The 15471-nt window shown below is 35.8% G+C and overlaps 3 protein-coding genes across 7 annotated transcripts; all 3 read right to left on the minus strand.

The window, feature by feature from the left end:
• Positions 1-119: 119 nt before the first annotated feature.
• Positions 120-5526, minus strand: LOC109125145 (uncharacterized protein At4g04980-like). Of its 5 annotated transcripts, XM_087496279.1 has the most exons (10): positions 5177-5526; positions 3403-3479; positions 3125-3317; positions 2555-2650; positions 2334-2457; positions 1270-2239; positions 1024-1189; positions 777-941; positions 519-671; positions 120-415 (listed from the first exon to the last, which is right to left on the minus strand). In XM_087496279.1, exons 4-10 carry the CDS (start codon positions 2648-2650, stop codon positions 260-262), a joined length of 1830 nt encoding a protein of 609 aa, XP_087352405.1. In that variant the 5' UTR covers positions 3125-3317; positions 3403-3479; positions 5177-5526; the 3' UTR covers positions 120-259. The 5 variants fall into 5 exon arrangements, with proteins under 5 accessions (XP_087352405.1, XP_087352404.1, XP_087352406.1 ...); XM_087496278.1 differs by lacking the exon at positions 3403-3479 and having other exon boundaries at positions 3010-3317; positions 5177-5392; XM_087496280.1 differs by lacking the exon at positions 3403-3479 and having other exon boundaries at positions 5177-5349.
• A 1351-nt stretch (positions 5527-6877) lies between these two features.
• On the minus strand, positions 6878-10502 carry LOC104755335 (uncharacterized protein At4g04980-like). The gene is made up of 9 exons (XM_087493857.1): positions 10236-10502; positions 9821-10150; positions 9406-9501; positions 9181-9304; positions 8088-9096; positions 7842-8007; positions 7595-7759; positions 7349-7501; positions 6878-7245 (listed from the first exon to the last, which is right to left on the minus strand). Exons 1-9 carry the CDS (start codon positions 10260-10262, stop codon positions 7027-7029), a joined length of 2289 nt encoding a protein of 762 aa, XP_087349983.1. The 5' UTR covers positions 10263-10502; the 3' UTR covers positions 6878-7026.
• Positions 10503-11578: 1076 nt separating this feature from the next.
• On the minus strand, positions 11579-14823 carry LOC104755340 (serine carboxypeptidase-like 31). Its single transcript, XM_010477695.3, has 10 exons — positions 14476-14823; positions 14003-14110; positions 13782-13877; positions 13510-13602; positions 13278-13369; positions 12812-13108; positions 12572-12705; positions 12378-12473; positions 12059-12164; positions 11579-11965 (listed from the first exon to the last, which is right to left on the minus strand). The coding sequence occupies exons 1-10, from the start codon at positions 14774-14776 to the stop codon at positions 11819-11821; spliced, it is 1470 nt and encodes a 489-aa protein (XP_010475997.1). The 5' UTR covers positions 14777-14823; the 3' UTR covers positions 11579-11818.
• Positions 14824-15471: the final 648 nt, after the last annotated feature.

The raw sequence follows: 15471 nt of genomic DNA on the forward strand, positions 1-15471 counted from the left end.
CGACTATCTTGGAAAGAACGTCGTAACTGTTTACGTTAGGTGATAGTGTATATAAATGTCATTACGTTTTGATATCTCGTAGCGTGTCTGAGTTTTGGAATTACTTGAAGCTGTAAAAAAACTCGGCAAAATAATAATTATTGTATTTTATGAATATTTGTATTAATTAGTTTTAGCACTCTCACACAAGACTCGACACTTTTGTGACGTTTTCAGGCTGAGACATATAGTTAGTTAAGAGGAGTGGTGGAGTCACGAGTCATTGGTTTCCAAGAATCAGTTCGATCTCCTTACCCACCTCTTTTGTAAGCTTATCAGCACGATCGTCGTGCCCACCAGCAAATTTGTATACTCTGAACGCAAACTCAAATGCCCTCCAAAGTGTTTTAGCCCATTTTGAAGCCTCTCGCTTTTCCTGTGAGATTTGAACCGACAGGCTTTCGGTTAAATGGGTTTCAAAAAAGTGATCAGAAAGTGTGTTGCAAGTACTAAGGTTTTGATCTCATGGTTAGTCTTACCTTCAATGCCAGTTCCATGCAGCCAGAAGAGATATCAACCGTTAATTCCTTAACCTGAACAAGGATACTGAAGTCGAAATGGATGTTATTGGCCTTGAACTTCTTTTCCTCTTCTGCTTTGGTTCGTTCTAGAGCTTCAATCTCTTTTCTGATCTGTTTCAATCATTATTTTTTAGATCAGTTCAGCTACCTGGAAAAGGAAAGAGCCAAAAAGAAAGGCGAAGAAACTATAGCAAAATCAGTTTTCCTATGACTTGCCTTTGCAAAGTAACCTTCACTCTTGTCGAGATGTTGGTCAGCCGGGGACTCTATCTTCCAGTTCTTTAGCTCTTTGCTTATACCCTGCAGCTTCGAGTACAATGCAACAGCCATTCTTATTGCTTCGAGTTTACTATGCGGAAACCCTTCACATCTTACTAGAACCTATATAAAAGTTCAAACGTTCTTGTGATCACAAAATCAGATCATGATGAAGACATGGATCACTTATGTTGTTTTCACTGACCTGTCTTTCATCTTCCAGTTTGTCAAGAACCGATTCAACACGATGGTGTAATTTCTGAAGCTCACTAATGTCCTTATTCTGGAACTTGGTAATCTCTGTCTTAAGCTCATTGATTGAACTCATATATACTCGAACATCCTCTTCTATCTTCTGAAAATAAGGAGACCTGTGTAGCCATAAAACATAAATCAAGTATGAGTTTTTGCCTAGTTTTGTTGGTTATAGATGAAGTGAGATGTGAATTACTTCTTTGTTATCTCAACAAGAGCAGCAGCCATTCCTTGCTTGCCACTGGCTGGAGCACTTCCAGTCCCGCCTTTATTTACTCCTGGAGCGCCACGAGATTTTACTTCAGGATTCTTCCCTTCTAATTTCGCCTTAAGGAATCTAAAGAGAGTCCCCAATTGGGTTGATCTCTTCAGTTTACTAGTTGGTTTCTTGCCTCCCAAGACTCCTCTTGGGCCTGGTGGAGGTGGTGGTGGAGAACCAGGTCCTTTTCCGGCAGCCAGCGGTGGTGCAGCCCCTGGAGGTGGAAGAGGCGGAGCAGCCACTCCTTTTCCCGCTGCCATTGGAAGTGGCGGAGGTGCAGCCCGTGGAGGTGGAAGAGGCGGAGCAGCCACTCCTTTTCCCGCTGCCATTGGAAGTGGCGGTGGTGCAGCCCGTGGAGGTGGAAGAGGCGGAGCAGCCACTCCTTTTCCCGCTGCCATTGGAAGTGGTGGTAAAGGTGGAGAAGGAGGCAAAGATGTCTGAAATTTTTTAGATTTTCCTGAAACTTTTGAACAATTTTCATCATCAGTCTGATTCTTCACACTATCTTGTTCCTCAAGAATAGCTTCTTTTGCTTTCTCCATCTTCTCAGTCTTGTCTGTTTCATTCTTGTTCTCTTTAACACTCTCACCATTCTTACCCTGAGCTTCTTTTTGGCAAAGATGTTGGATAGCGAGACGCTTTACATCAATAGGACTCAGCTTTACAAGCGCTTGCAATGTCACATTTCTAGGAAGATTTGACACAGAGATTGCAAAGTCTTTAACTTCACTGGATGGACTCAACGCCTTTATTGGCGTGGTCGGTTGCTTTACCAATGACTCTGTTCTGGCGCCGCTAGATGTTTTACACCGCGGACTAGCCTTTTCCTTCATTTCATCATTGCTGATCTCTAGCCTCTCGTTCAACCCCTTAATCAGTCCATCTAATGCAGCTATCACCTTTTCCACTGTAACCAAAGAGATTGTGTTACAAACAACTTTTATATATGATGAGCAAGAGTGAACATTAATCATAGATAGGAGTTTGGAATATGTTTTTACCAAGTCGATCGGACATATTCTTCCTAATGCTACTGTTCCTATACTTGGATTTGACGATCCACTCGTGGTCGTCCATCCATGAATCTCCAATTAATTTCAAAGCGTTGTAAAAATTGTCAAGCAACTGTTTGCAAAATACAAAAAACACAATTGTACATGGTCAGAGCTTAACTTCAATCAGTCTCATAGAACAATTTAGTTATTGTTGTATGAGATAAAACCTTATCGACTTCTGCACGTCTCATATCCAAGATTTGCGAGCTCGTAACGGTCTCAGGACAAAGCCTATGGATATCGTTCATCGTACGCATCACCATCTAGCAATAGCCGCCAAAAAAAAAACAAACAACAACAAATCAATTAAATCATTCATATTATACAAATCAAGTGGTGGTTTTCACCAAGGAATCCATTTTCACTGGATTTGCCTATTTGACCACTGCTTATGAACTTGGGAAAACCTTTTTTTTTGTTGTAATTGATACGAGACGAGATATAGCTAGCTATTTTCATATTTGTTAATGTAAAATTTACATTTTCACCTCGGAAAATATATATAAGAGCTAAGATTCTCATGGTGACTAGTCTGTGAAATTAGGTCAAAGTTATGATTATCTGAAATAGGAAAAAAAAACGTACGGAAGGGGCAAACGTATATTGATTATAGAGAGATAACCGGTAAGAGGAGGGAGATCAATGATTGTTCTAAATGTGATTATCTTTTTTCGAAGCTCAACCATGAGAATGAAATTGCCTGTCCATTTGTTTGATCCGCAGCTCGAACTCGATACCTTTGTCGCTTCTCTATGAGCACGATTCTTGATTTCTTCCGCCGACCAAGCAACACGTCTTGAAGTCTTTTGGCTCACGAACGGAGGGTCTAGGAGACTTGGTCGATGGTGATGATGAAGAAACCAAACAAGGTTTAACCTCCTGCTGTTCGGTCTTGCTCCTTCTAATTAGTGATGTTTGCCTTTTAACAGGCTGTAACAAAGTTGATAACAAATAGCATATAAATAAGAAACCAATAGAGAGATATCAAAAAAGAAGCTTCGAGGAATTGCGTCACCTCAACTTTAGAGGTTTTCACACTCATTAGCGGAGAAAACGAGTAAAGACTGGAAGTGTTTTGTTGGTATACGTTGCCTGTAATAATTAGATAGACTTAATTTGAGTGTTTGTGATAAAAAGTGTGAAGCTAAGTGTGAATTTAACTCCAGACGCATAGTAAATCTATCCATAGATACTTCTTAATATTTTATTCCTTCCCGAAATTAGAAAACTACAAGCGTAAATGGAAGTTGAACTTTTGGATTAAGGATTCTAAAAATAGATGAATTAACTAATATTGGCAAAAAGAGGAACTTTGAAAGGATAATAAGAATCCCAATTTCTATGATTTGTTTGCTTTTTTGGACTGAAATTTATTATTTCCTTTCACTTAATTCCTACGGCAGTAGGATGCATGAACCTTGGACAGACATGTGGCAGAAGCTAAATACTTTCTCTAAATTTTCTTATTTTCTACTATGTTTAGAAGTATGTAGTATTAATTAATTCGTTTGACTTAAAATTAAAAAAGTATGTTAACCAAAAAACAAAGTGTAACGCTTTCTTTCTTTCACATTGTAACAAAAGGTTCCTTATCTTTTTTTTTTTCCCTCAAATGTAATTTCTAATCAATACTGGGAAAGATAACCAAAAAAAAAAAAAAATGACAAAAAATTATAATATATGTACTTTTTAATACTGAATGTAAAATATTTCATTTGGTGGCTGAATGGGTAAAAGATATCTCTAAGATAAGAAATGTTAATACTTAATACAGAGTAAGTATGGTATGGTGTAAGGATGAATACATTTTATAAGAAATGGAATATTGTGATCATAGCTGCATCATGATTTATTCTTTACCTAATGATTTTAATTTTAAGAAAAAAAAAATCTACGGTTGTTTATAATTTATATATATGAAAAATGGAGGATTAGCAAAAAAATCCAAAACAAATGTGAGCCAAACTTGCTAGACTGCTATAGTCTCTTTGAGATGGCAAAATCGCCAAAAATTATCCATGATACACTTTTTTCTCCGACCGTAGGTTCTTGTATGCGAAAGTTCGCATATTCCATATGGTACCTTCCTAATTAAAAAAGGGCATTCCAAGAAATAGATCTTTTGCAGTAGAGTTAAAGACTTAAAGTTCTGAAGTTCGAAATAAGCTACTTTTATATATTCGATGTTCTAGTTACTAGTTTTTGGTGCAAAAATATATATATATATATATAGTGTTTGGAGCTACCTGTTTGGATTTCAATATATTGATATTGCACCAAAAACTATTTATTTTTCATTTAAACATAATCTTTAAGTGTGAAAGTTTTTTCTTTGATCATTATGATCATCACATAGAATTTAACATATATAGTTTTATTAATTTAATTCAGATTTATTAAATAAATAGAGTAAAAATAAAAATCAAAAAATTGAATTTGGATGGTACATGGTGCAAAAGCACTTCAGCTAGCGCCGGGGATATATATATATATATATATATATATATATATATATATATATATATATCATTATATTCTAAATGTGTTCTTTCATGAGACAACATCAAAACTATAAAAAATTCACACTATAGGTTGTATTGCAAGAGCTTTTATTAGTTTAAACATTGGAAGGAAAAAAAATTGTCGTGAAAATAAATATGCGGAACAGTTATCAATCAGAATGAAATGAGGGAGAACATATATACATGTTATCAATCAGAATGAAATGAGGGAGAACATATATACATATATATATATATATATATATATATATCAAAAGATTGAGTTACCTCCATTAAGCCAGAGGACTAGAGGTTTCTCTTTGGGGAGATCCATGGCCTCAAAGAACCAGTAAAACATAGCTCGTCCGTTGGATTCATCGACAGGGACATAACCGGCATAATGTCTGAAACTCACATCAGGCTGTCCAGGCAAATCTGTCACTAAATCTTGCTCGTTGGCCAACAAGCTCCTCTTAGGGCTATCAAACCGGTGTTGTCTAGTGCATAAAACCACCGGTGCTAACATTAAAAGGGTCGTAAGACACAAACAAGTTAATATATTAGATATTTTCTCGGTGTGATAATCCATTAGAGGTATAAGTTGTGAAGAATAATATCAAGAATTATAGTGAGATGATAAGAAAGAACTAAAGACTTGGGTGTCTATTTATAAGCTAAGATCATGAGATTTTTGTTTGCCTTTCTTAAAACATAATAATAATAGTTAAAAGTTATTTAAGTGGATATGGAAGAATACTCCTATGTGGCGATTGGTGGCTTTAATTTTTGTTCAGTTGGTCGAATAATTCCATCTTAAAAAACTAAGATTTATAGGGACAAATTCGAGAGAATTCGTATACTTGACTAATATAGCTAGAGTGGATGAAGCACTTTCTTTTCGATGGGTTTGAACCACGTCATGGCCAAAAGTAATATAAATTTAATTAATTTATTATCCTATTAACCTAATAAGAAATTTGGCGGATTAAGAGACCCCCACAATAGCATAAGCTCTGCTTAACTAGTGACGAAATACATAAATAGGAAAACTGGAATTTATAATGCACATATACATTAATCAAGGTTTAATACGTATGATTCAGAAGTCAATGTAGAGTATCTATAGATTTTGCAATACCAAACCAATTTAGGAGTGGTATGTCTACCAACTAATTTGAAAGTGGTTAATTTTTTTTTTTTTTTTTTGGCATATTGAATCCGAATGTGACTCACACTCTTCTGATCAAATCTTTTTGTTCGAAACTCACTCATATTAGATCAAATTTTATCAACTCTATTAATCGGTTAAAACAATATATTGTTTTGTATCATGGTTTGGTATAGCATAAAACGAACGAACAAATATTGTGGATCTACAAAAATAATATCCAGCTGCTAATTGTACGTTTTAAAAAATTTGGATTATAGATTCAAAATTGCGAATGATTTATGTAAAAGCTCACTCGTAATACATGTTATCCACATGGTGTCTTTAATAATGTATCGCTTAAAACCGAAGTCAAATATGTATGTACTTAGTAGCTGTGTGGGTTTGAATTGTGTCAGCTTTGCTGCACTAAAATTTACAAGTTACAATATGATACTGAATATGCAAAAAAAAAAAAAAAATTTACTTAGTAATAGTATGTTGCATCGATATGAATAAAGATTACAAGATCAAGTTTTTACGAACCAGTATATCATTATCAAAATTCATGAAACTGACGAATAATTCTCACCACTATCGCTAACGTCATAGACTCGTAGGTTATATATGATGCGGATATTCCTAATAATTCTTTTGTAGTTTTCTTGACTAAATCATATATACAAGTTTGCTCTACGACCTTTGTCTTCTAATCTGTTCCATCGTTATATGTATGTGAACATCGACTATCTTGCAAATAACGTCTTAACTGTTTAGTGTATATAAATGTCATTACGTTTTGATATCTCGTAGCGTGTCTGAGTTTTGGAACTACTTGAAGCTGTAAAAAAAACTCGGCAAAATAATAATTAATGTATTTTATGAATATTTTTATTAATTAGTTTTAGCACTCTCACACAAGACTCGACACTTTTGTGACGTTTTCAGGCTGAGACATATAGTTAGTTAAGAGGAGTGGTGGAGTCACGAGTCATTGGTTTCCAAGAGTCAGTTCGATCTCCTTACCCAACTCTTTTGTAAGCTTATCAGCACGATCGTCGTGCCCACCAGCAAATGTGTATACTCTGAACGCAAACTGAAATGCCCTCCAAAGTGTTTTAGCCCATTTTGAAGTCTTATTCTTCGTATTCGGCTTTGCCCATCGTGATTCTGCAGTAGTTTGCGATGCAATATTTGCCTCTCTCTTTTCCTGTGAGATTTGAACCGAGAGGCTTTCGGTTAAATGGGTTTCAAAAAAGTGATCAGAAAGTGTGTTGCAAGTATTAAGGTTTTGATCTCATGGTTAGTCTTACCTTCAATGCCAGTTCTATGCAGCCAGAAGAGATACCAACCATTAATTCCTTAACCTGACCAAGGATACTGAAGTCGAAATAGATGTTATTGGCCTTGAACTTCTTTTCCTCTTCTTCTTTGATTCGTTCTAGAGCTTCAATCTCTTTTCTGATCTGTTTCAATCATTATTTTTTAGATCAGTTCAGCTAAAGAAGCAAAAAGAAAGGCGAAGAAACTATAGCAAAATCAGTTTTCCTATGACTTGCCTTTGCAAAGTAACCTTCACTCTTGTCGAGATGTTGGTCAGCCGGGGACTCTATCTTCCAGTTCTTTAGCTCTTTGCTTATACCCTGCAGCTTCGAGTACAATGCAACAGCCATTCTTATTGCTTCGAGTTTACTATGCGGAAACCCTTCACATCTTGCTAGAACCTATATAAAAGTTCAAACGTTCTTGTGATCACAAAATCAGATCATGATGAAGACATGGATCACTTATGTTGTTTTCACTGACCTGTCTTTCATCTTCCAGTTTGTCAAGAACCGATTCAACACGATGGTGTAATTTCTGAAGCTCAGTAATGTCCTTATTCTGGAACTTGGTAATCTCTGTCTTAAGCTCATTGATTGAACTCATATATATTCGAACATCCTCTTCTATCTTCTGAAAATAAGGAGACCTGTGTAGCCATAAAACATAAATCAAGTATGAGTTTTTGCCTAGTTTTGTTGGTTATAGATGAAGTGAGATGTGAATTACTTCTTTGTTATCTCAACAAGAGCATCAGCCATTCCTTGCTTTCCACTGGCTAAAGCACTTCCAGTCTCGCCTTTATTTACTACTGGAGCGACACGAGATCTTACTTCAGGATTCTTCCCTTCTAGTTTCGCCTTAAGGAATCTATAGAGAGTCCCCAATTGGGTTGATCTCTTCAGTTTACTAGTTGGTTTCTTGGATCCCAAGACTCCTCTTGCGCCTAGTGGAGGTGGTGGTGGAGCACCAGGTCCTTTTCCGGCAGCCATTGGAAGTGGCGGTGGTGACGGTAGTGCTGCATTCCTTGGAGGTGGAAGAGGCGGAGCAGCCACTCCTTTTCCCGCTGCCATTGGAAGTACCGGTGGTGCAGCCCCTGGAGGTGGAAGAGGCGGCGCAGCCACTCCTTTTCCCGCTGCCACTGGAAGTAGCGGTGGTGCAGTCCCTGGAGGTGGAAGAGACGGAACATTCACACCTTTTCCGGCGGCCATTGGAAGTGGTGGTAAAGGTGGAGAAGGAGGCAGAGCCAAAGATGTCGGAAAAATTTTAGAGTTTCCTGAAACTTTGGAGCAATTTTTATCATCAATCTGATTCTTCACACTATCTTTTTTCTCAAGAATAGCTTCTTTGGCTTTCTCCATCTTCTCAGTCTTCTCTGTTTCATTCTTGTTCTCTTTAACACTCTCATCACCACTCTCACCATTCTTACTCTGAGCTTCTTTCTGGCAAAGATTTTGGAGAGAGAGTCGCTTTACATCAATAGGACTCAGCTTTACAAGCGCTTGCATTGTCACATTTCTAGGAAGATTTGACACAGAGATTGCAAAGTCTTTAACTTCACTGGATGGACTCAACGCCTTTATTGGCGTGGTCGGTTGCTTTACCAATGACTCTGTTCTGGCGCCGCTAGATGTTTTACACCGCGGACTAGCCTTTTCCTTCATTTCATCATTGCTGATCTCTAGCCTCTCGTTCAACCCCTTAATCAGTCCATCTAATGCAGCTATCACCTTTTCCACTGTAACCAAAGAGATTGTGTTACAAACAACTTTTATGATGAGCAAGAGTGAACATTAATCATAGGAGTTTGGAATGCTTTTACCAAGTCGATCGGACATATTCTTCCTAATGCTACTGTTCCTATACTTTGATTTGACAATCCATTCGTGGTCGTCCATCCATGAATCTCCAATTGATATCAAAGCGTTGTAAAAATTGTTAAGCAACTGTTTGCAAAATACAAAAAAAAAAAAAATCACAATTGTGGTCAGAGCTTAACTTCAATGAGTCTCAGAGACAATTTCGTTATTATTGTATGAGATAAAACCTTATCGACTTCTGCACGTCTCATATCCAGGATTTGCGAGCTCGTAACGATCTGAGGACAAAGCCTATGGATATCGTTCATCGTACGCATCACCATCTAGCAATAGCCGCCAAAAAAAAAAAAAACAACAACAAATCAATTAAATCATTCATATTATACAAATCAAGTGGTGGTTTTCACCAAGCTAAGGGATCGTTTTTCACTGGATTTGCCTATTTGACAACTGCTTATGAACTTGGGACACCTTTTTTTTTTTTTGTAATTGATACGAGACGAGATATAGCTAGCTATTTTCATTTTTGTTAATGGAAAATTTACATATTTAATGGAAAATATATATAAGAGCTAGGAAATTAGGTCAAAGTTATGATTATCTGAAATAGGAAAAAAAAACGTACGGAAGGGGCAAACGTACATTGATTATAGAGAGATAACCGGTAAGAGGAGGGAGATCAATGATTGTTCTAAATGTGATTATCTTTTTTCGAAGCTCAACCATGAGAATGAAATTGCCTGTCCATTTGTTTGATCCGCAGCTCGAACTCGATACCTTTGTCGCTTCTCTATGAGCATGATTCTTGATTTCTTCCGCCGACGAAGCAACACGTCTTGAAGTTTTTTGGCTCACGAACGGAGGAGGTCTAGGAGACTTGATCGATGGTGATGATGAAGAAACCAAACAAGGTTTAACCTCCTGCTGTTCGGTCTTGCTCCTTCTAATTAGTGATGTTTGCCTTTTAACAGGCTGTAACAAAGTTGATAACAGATAGCATATAAATAAGAAACCAACAGAGAGATATCAAAAAACAAGCTTCGATTAATTGCGTTACCTCAACTTTACAGGTTTTCACACTCATCAGCGGAGAAAACGAGAGAAGACTGGAAGTGTTTTGTTGGTATACTTTGCTTTGTAATAATTACATAGACTTAATTTGAGTGTTGTGATAAAAAGTGTGAAGCTAAGTGTGTTTATTTAACGCTAACGCTCCACACACATAGTGAATCTTATCACTTATTGAATCGCGCCACGTGGTATCTATGGATAGATTTTCTTAATATTTTTTTCCCGAAATGGAAGTTGAAGTTTTGGCTTCTGAAGGGATCCTAAAAATAGATGAATTGAGTAAGTAATATAGGTAAATAGAGGAATTCTGAAAAGATAATAAGAATCCCAATTTCTATGATTTCTTTTCTTTTTTAGACTGAAATTTATGATTTCCTTTGACTTAGTTCTACGGCAGTAAGATCATGAACCTTGGACAAACATGTGGCAGAAGCTAAATACTTTTTGTAAATTTTCTTATTTTCTACTATGTTTATAAATATGTAGTATTAATTATTTTGTTTGACTCGAAATTATAAAAGTATGATAACCAAAAAACAAAGTGTAACGCTTTTTTTCTTTCACAATGTACCAAGACGTTCCTTATCTTTTATTTTTCCTCAAATGTAACAAATTCCTAATCAATACTGGGAAAGATGACAAAAAGGAAAAAAGATGACAAAAAAATACTATAATATATGTACTTTTTAATACTGAATGTAAAATATTTCATTTGGTGGCTGAATGGGTAAAAGATATCTCTAAGATAAGAAATGTTAATACTTAATACAGAGTAAGTATGGTATGGTGTAAGGATGAATACATTTTATAAGAAATGGAATATTGTGATCATAGCTGCATCATGTTCTATCTTACCCATAGGAGAGGTACATTATGTATCATATTTATGGCTTTTATTTGACCAACGGGGGCAGAGATCCTAATGATTTTAAGTTTAAGAAAAAAAATCTACGGTTATTAATGATTTATATATATGAAAAATGGAGGATTAGCAAAAAAAATCCAAAACAAATGTGAGCCAAACTTGCTAGACTGCTATAGTCTCTTTGAGATGGCAAAATCGCCAAAAATTATCCATGATACACTTTTTTCTCCGACCGTAGGTTCTTGTATGCGAAACTTCGCATATTCCATATGGTACCTTCCTAGTTAAAAAAGGGCATTCCAAGAAATAGATCTTTTGCAGTAGAGTTAAAGACTTAAAGTTCTGAAGTTCGAAATAAGCTACTTTAATAGTATATTCGATGTTCTAGTTACTACTTTTTGGTGCAAAAAAAAAATATATATATAGTCTTTGGAGCTACCTGTTTGGATTTCAATATATTGATATTGCACCAAAAACTATTTATTTTTCATTTAAACATTATCTTTAAGTGTGAAAGTTTTTTCTTTGATCATTATGATCATCACATAGAATTTAACATATAACTCACATACAAATTTCTCTCTTACAATCCTTTTTTTCTTCCTATCCCGTGTTTGACAAGTTAACGCAACGAAACCCAAAATCTTTCAAAAATACTCAAAATTAGATTACTAAATCATCTTATTAATGGTTGACTTGCTTCTCTACCGCGACGGCGGAGGAGGAACTCCGCTGAGAAATGCCGAGAAAAAGGCGAGAGAGCTGCTTGGTTTGAAGCAAGGCACCGCATGTCCAGCTCCTCTGAACGTAGCGAACGTTAGGCCTTCGTATTCTTGAAGCCACCCACTTACCTGTTGTAGCATGCATCATCAAGAAACTTAACCGGTCTAATCATACACTCAAGTTAAGAATTTACATAACAAGTTACGTAGATCCAAGGATACCTGTTTCTCATGGTACCATGGCCTCCAAGCTGTCTTGATGGGTAATTCGAGTGCGCTTAAACTATACCGAGTGGCAAGTACAGGAACTCTTCCGTCAGTGTCACCACTGAGCCATCACAAAAGGAAACCAAAAACCAACGGCTTAAAAAAATTGGAGGATAATAAAACTTAGCTTTCTTGCAAATTGTTACTAATTAATCAACCAAAGTATACTAGAAGCAGCTATAGTGTATAGTGGTTATTTGCATAGGATACAGCCGTAGTGTGCACTCTACTACTCTGTTTTTATTTAGTTTCAATGGTTTTAAGTGAATTTTACCTGTAAACCCATATTCTTAATCCTCCGGCGATGAGTTTCTCGTAAATAGGCAAAACCGATGGTTTTGAACCAGTCCAATTATTAAAGATCTCCATGCTGAAATCTCAGAAAACCAAATAGTATTCAGACAAGTTCTTGAGATTAACTCCATAAAAGAAACTATATATAACACATAAGAATCTTGGGAAGAGTACTTGCAAATGCTCCAGTTCTTGAGATTAACTCCATCACTCGCATGAAGAGACTTCTGAACATCTGCTCTGTTGTAAAATACTCTCGCGTAATCATCTAAGCATGGATCATATCCACCCATGAGCCTCGGTGGCATCTAAGGCATCCGAACAAAAAAAAAACATTTATACTAAGTATCAAAGTGACTTAATTATAGTTTTCTATAATAAATTTTAAGGATCATATGTTACACACACACGTACCCTCTTAGAGCTAATGTGGGAATTCGTTTTGAATAGCGCTGAATCAAAGTAAGAAGATCGTGCAGAATCTCCAATGCAAACTGAGGTATAGATGCTATAGATATCTATCTCATGGTACTGCTTGAGAACTTCCGCTACGGCCTCATTGCACTCATCGTTGCTCCAAGTATTGTCGCTGCTGAAATTGCATGTCCTGGTTATGATCCTATGCGTCTCGTCCGATATCACTGCGTGGCTCCATGCGTAATCCACCCAACCTCTCCAATCTTCTGCATCTGATGTCTCCGGATTCCCCAACTATATAGCAAAAAGGTGCACTAGGTCGTCTAAGCCCAATTTTATACTAATCACAAGACTTGCAACGATCATGCAAAGTTTATAGTAAAAGCATGATAATATTAAAATACAATCTTGGTTTATTTTGTTGGATATTTTTGGGTTAAAGATCACTAAGATTTACACGTACCAAAATACCCTTAAGATTGATGTGAAGCGATGAACCATTCTTCTTGTTATTGTTATCGTACACAACTTCTGCTAGCTCGGGTACGTACTTTCCTGCAACAAAATAATAATAATAATAATTCGCCATGAAAATACGTTACAAGAAATATAAAAAAATAAAAAAAAGGGCTTGCAATGTCTCATTCTATAGACAAATTAATACTAAATGATACAAAGGATTTATTATGAGTTACCTGCATAACTTTCACCGGCGATATAGAAGGTACTTTCTTTGTGTTCTGGGAATTTCTCGAACCAGTTGCAAAGAAAAGTGTATGCGTCTCTTGCTGATAGAAAAGAGAATAAAGCATATAGTTTATGTTGTGACGTACATACGTACTATATATTTTAAATCTATTCCTAGCTCGTCGTCTAATTAAGGACAAAGACTACAGATAATATATATGTATGTATTATAATAAGAATGGACTTGTAAAAAGATAAGAAAAAATAATAATGGACCTACCTGTAAAGTCATCTCCAAGTTTTTGATAATCGCTACTTGTGTTTGAATACGAAAAGCCAACACCGACGGGAGATTCTAAAAACAGCATGTTGGCCTCTGCATCAGCAAATCAACCTTTTTACATCATTTAATGTCATTTTCATTTTTTACATTTAAATATTTGATATTGTGATGCTAAGAAAACTATATAAAAACCAAAACATAAAAAACAAAAAGCTTACCTTTATTCCATGCGTATGGATTAAAGTTAAGTCCGTTTCCGTTGGTGTCCACGAGAAAAGGACCAATTTCTTGTGTTGCCCCATATCCCACAGAAGAACAACCTGGACCTATATATATACATATAACATTATATTCTAAATGTGTTCTTTCATGAGACAACATCAAAAGTATAAAAAAATCACACTAGCTAGGTTGTATTGTAAGAGCTTTGATTAGTTTAAACATTGGAAGGAAAAAAAATTGTCGTGAAAATAAATATGCGGAACAGTGAACGACAGAGTGACAAAAGTATAGCTAAATTAACTTCCTTTATATTTAATGTTGGTATGAAGAAATAGCAAAACGGATAAACATAAATATGTAACTGATAAAAAAATATGTAGAATCACATGTTATCAATCAGAATGAAATGAGGGAGAATATATAGTTGCTGATGCATGCATGAGTATAAATCAAAAGAATATTGAGTTACCTCCATTAAGCCAGAGGACTAGAGGTTTCTCTTTGGGGAGATCCATGGCCTCAAAGAACCAGTAAAACATAGCTCTTCCGTTGGATTCATCGACAGGGACATAACCGGCATAATGTCTGAAACTCACATCAGGCTGTCCAGGTAAATTTGTCACTAAATCTTGCTCGTTGGCCAACAAGCTCCTCTTAGGGCTATCAAACCGGTGTTGTCTAGTGCATAAAACCGCCGGTGCTAACATTAAAAGGGTCGTAAGACACAAACAAGTTAATATATTAGATATTTTCTCGGTGTGATAATCCATTAGAAGTATAAGTTGTGAAGAATAATATCAAGAATTGTAGAGGTGATAAGAAAGATCTAAGACTTGGGTGTCTATTTATAAGCTAAGATCATGTGATTTTTGTTTGCCTTTCTTAAAAAATAATAATAGTTAAAAATTAAAAGTTATATAAGTGGATATGAAAGAATACTCTTATGTGGCGATTGGTGGCTTTAATTTTTGTTCAGTTGGTCGAATAATTCCATCTTAAAAACTAAGATCTATTGGGACAAATTAAAGAGAATTCGTATACTTGACTAATATAGAGTGGATGAAGCACTTTCTTTTCGATGGGTTTGAACCACGTCATGGCCAAAAGTAATGTAAATTTAATTAATTTAAAATCCTATTAACCTAATAAGAAATTTGGCGGATTAAGAGACCCCACAATAGCATAAGCTCTGCTTAACTAGTGAGGAAATATATAATTAGGAAAACTGAAATATGTAATGCACATATACTTTAATTAAGGTTCCATACGTATAATTCAGAAGTCAATGAAGAGTATTTATAGATTTTGCAATATCAAACCATTTTAGGAGTGATATGTCTACCAAACCAATTTAGGAGTGATAGGTGTAGACTGTCCGATTACTTTCTTTTATAGTTACTCTTCTGATCAAATATTTTGTTCGAAGCTCACTCATATTAGATCAAATTTTATCAGCTCGATCAAT

Source organism: Camelina sativa, chromosome 17 (genome assembly GCF_030686135.1).
Source record: "Camelina sativa cultivar CO46 ecotype springtype chromosome 17, ASM3068613v1".
Taxonomy (NCBI): Eukaryota; Viridiplantae; Streptophyta; class Magnoliopsida; order Brassicales; family Brassicaceae; genus Camelina; species Camelina sativa.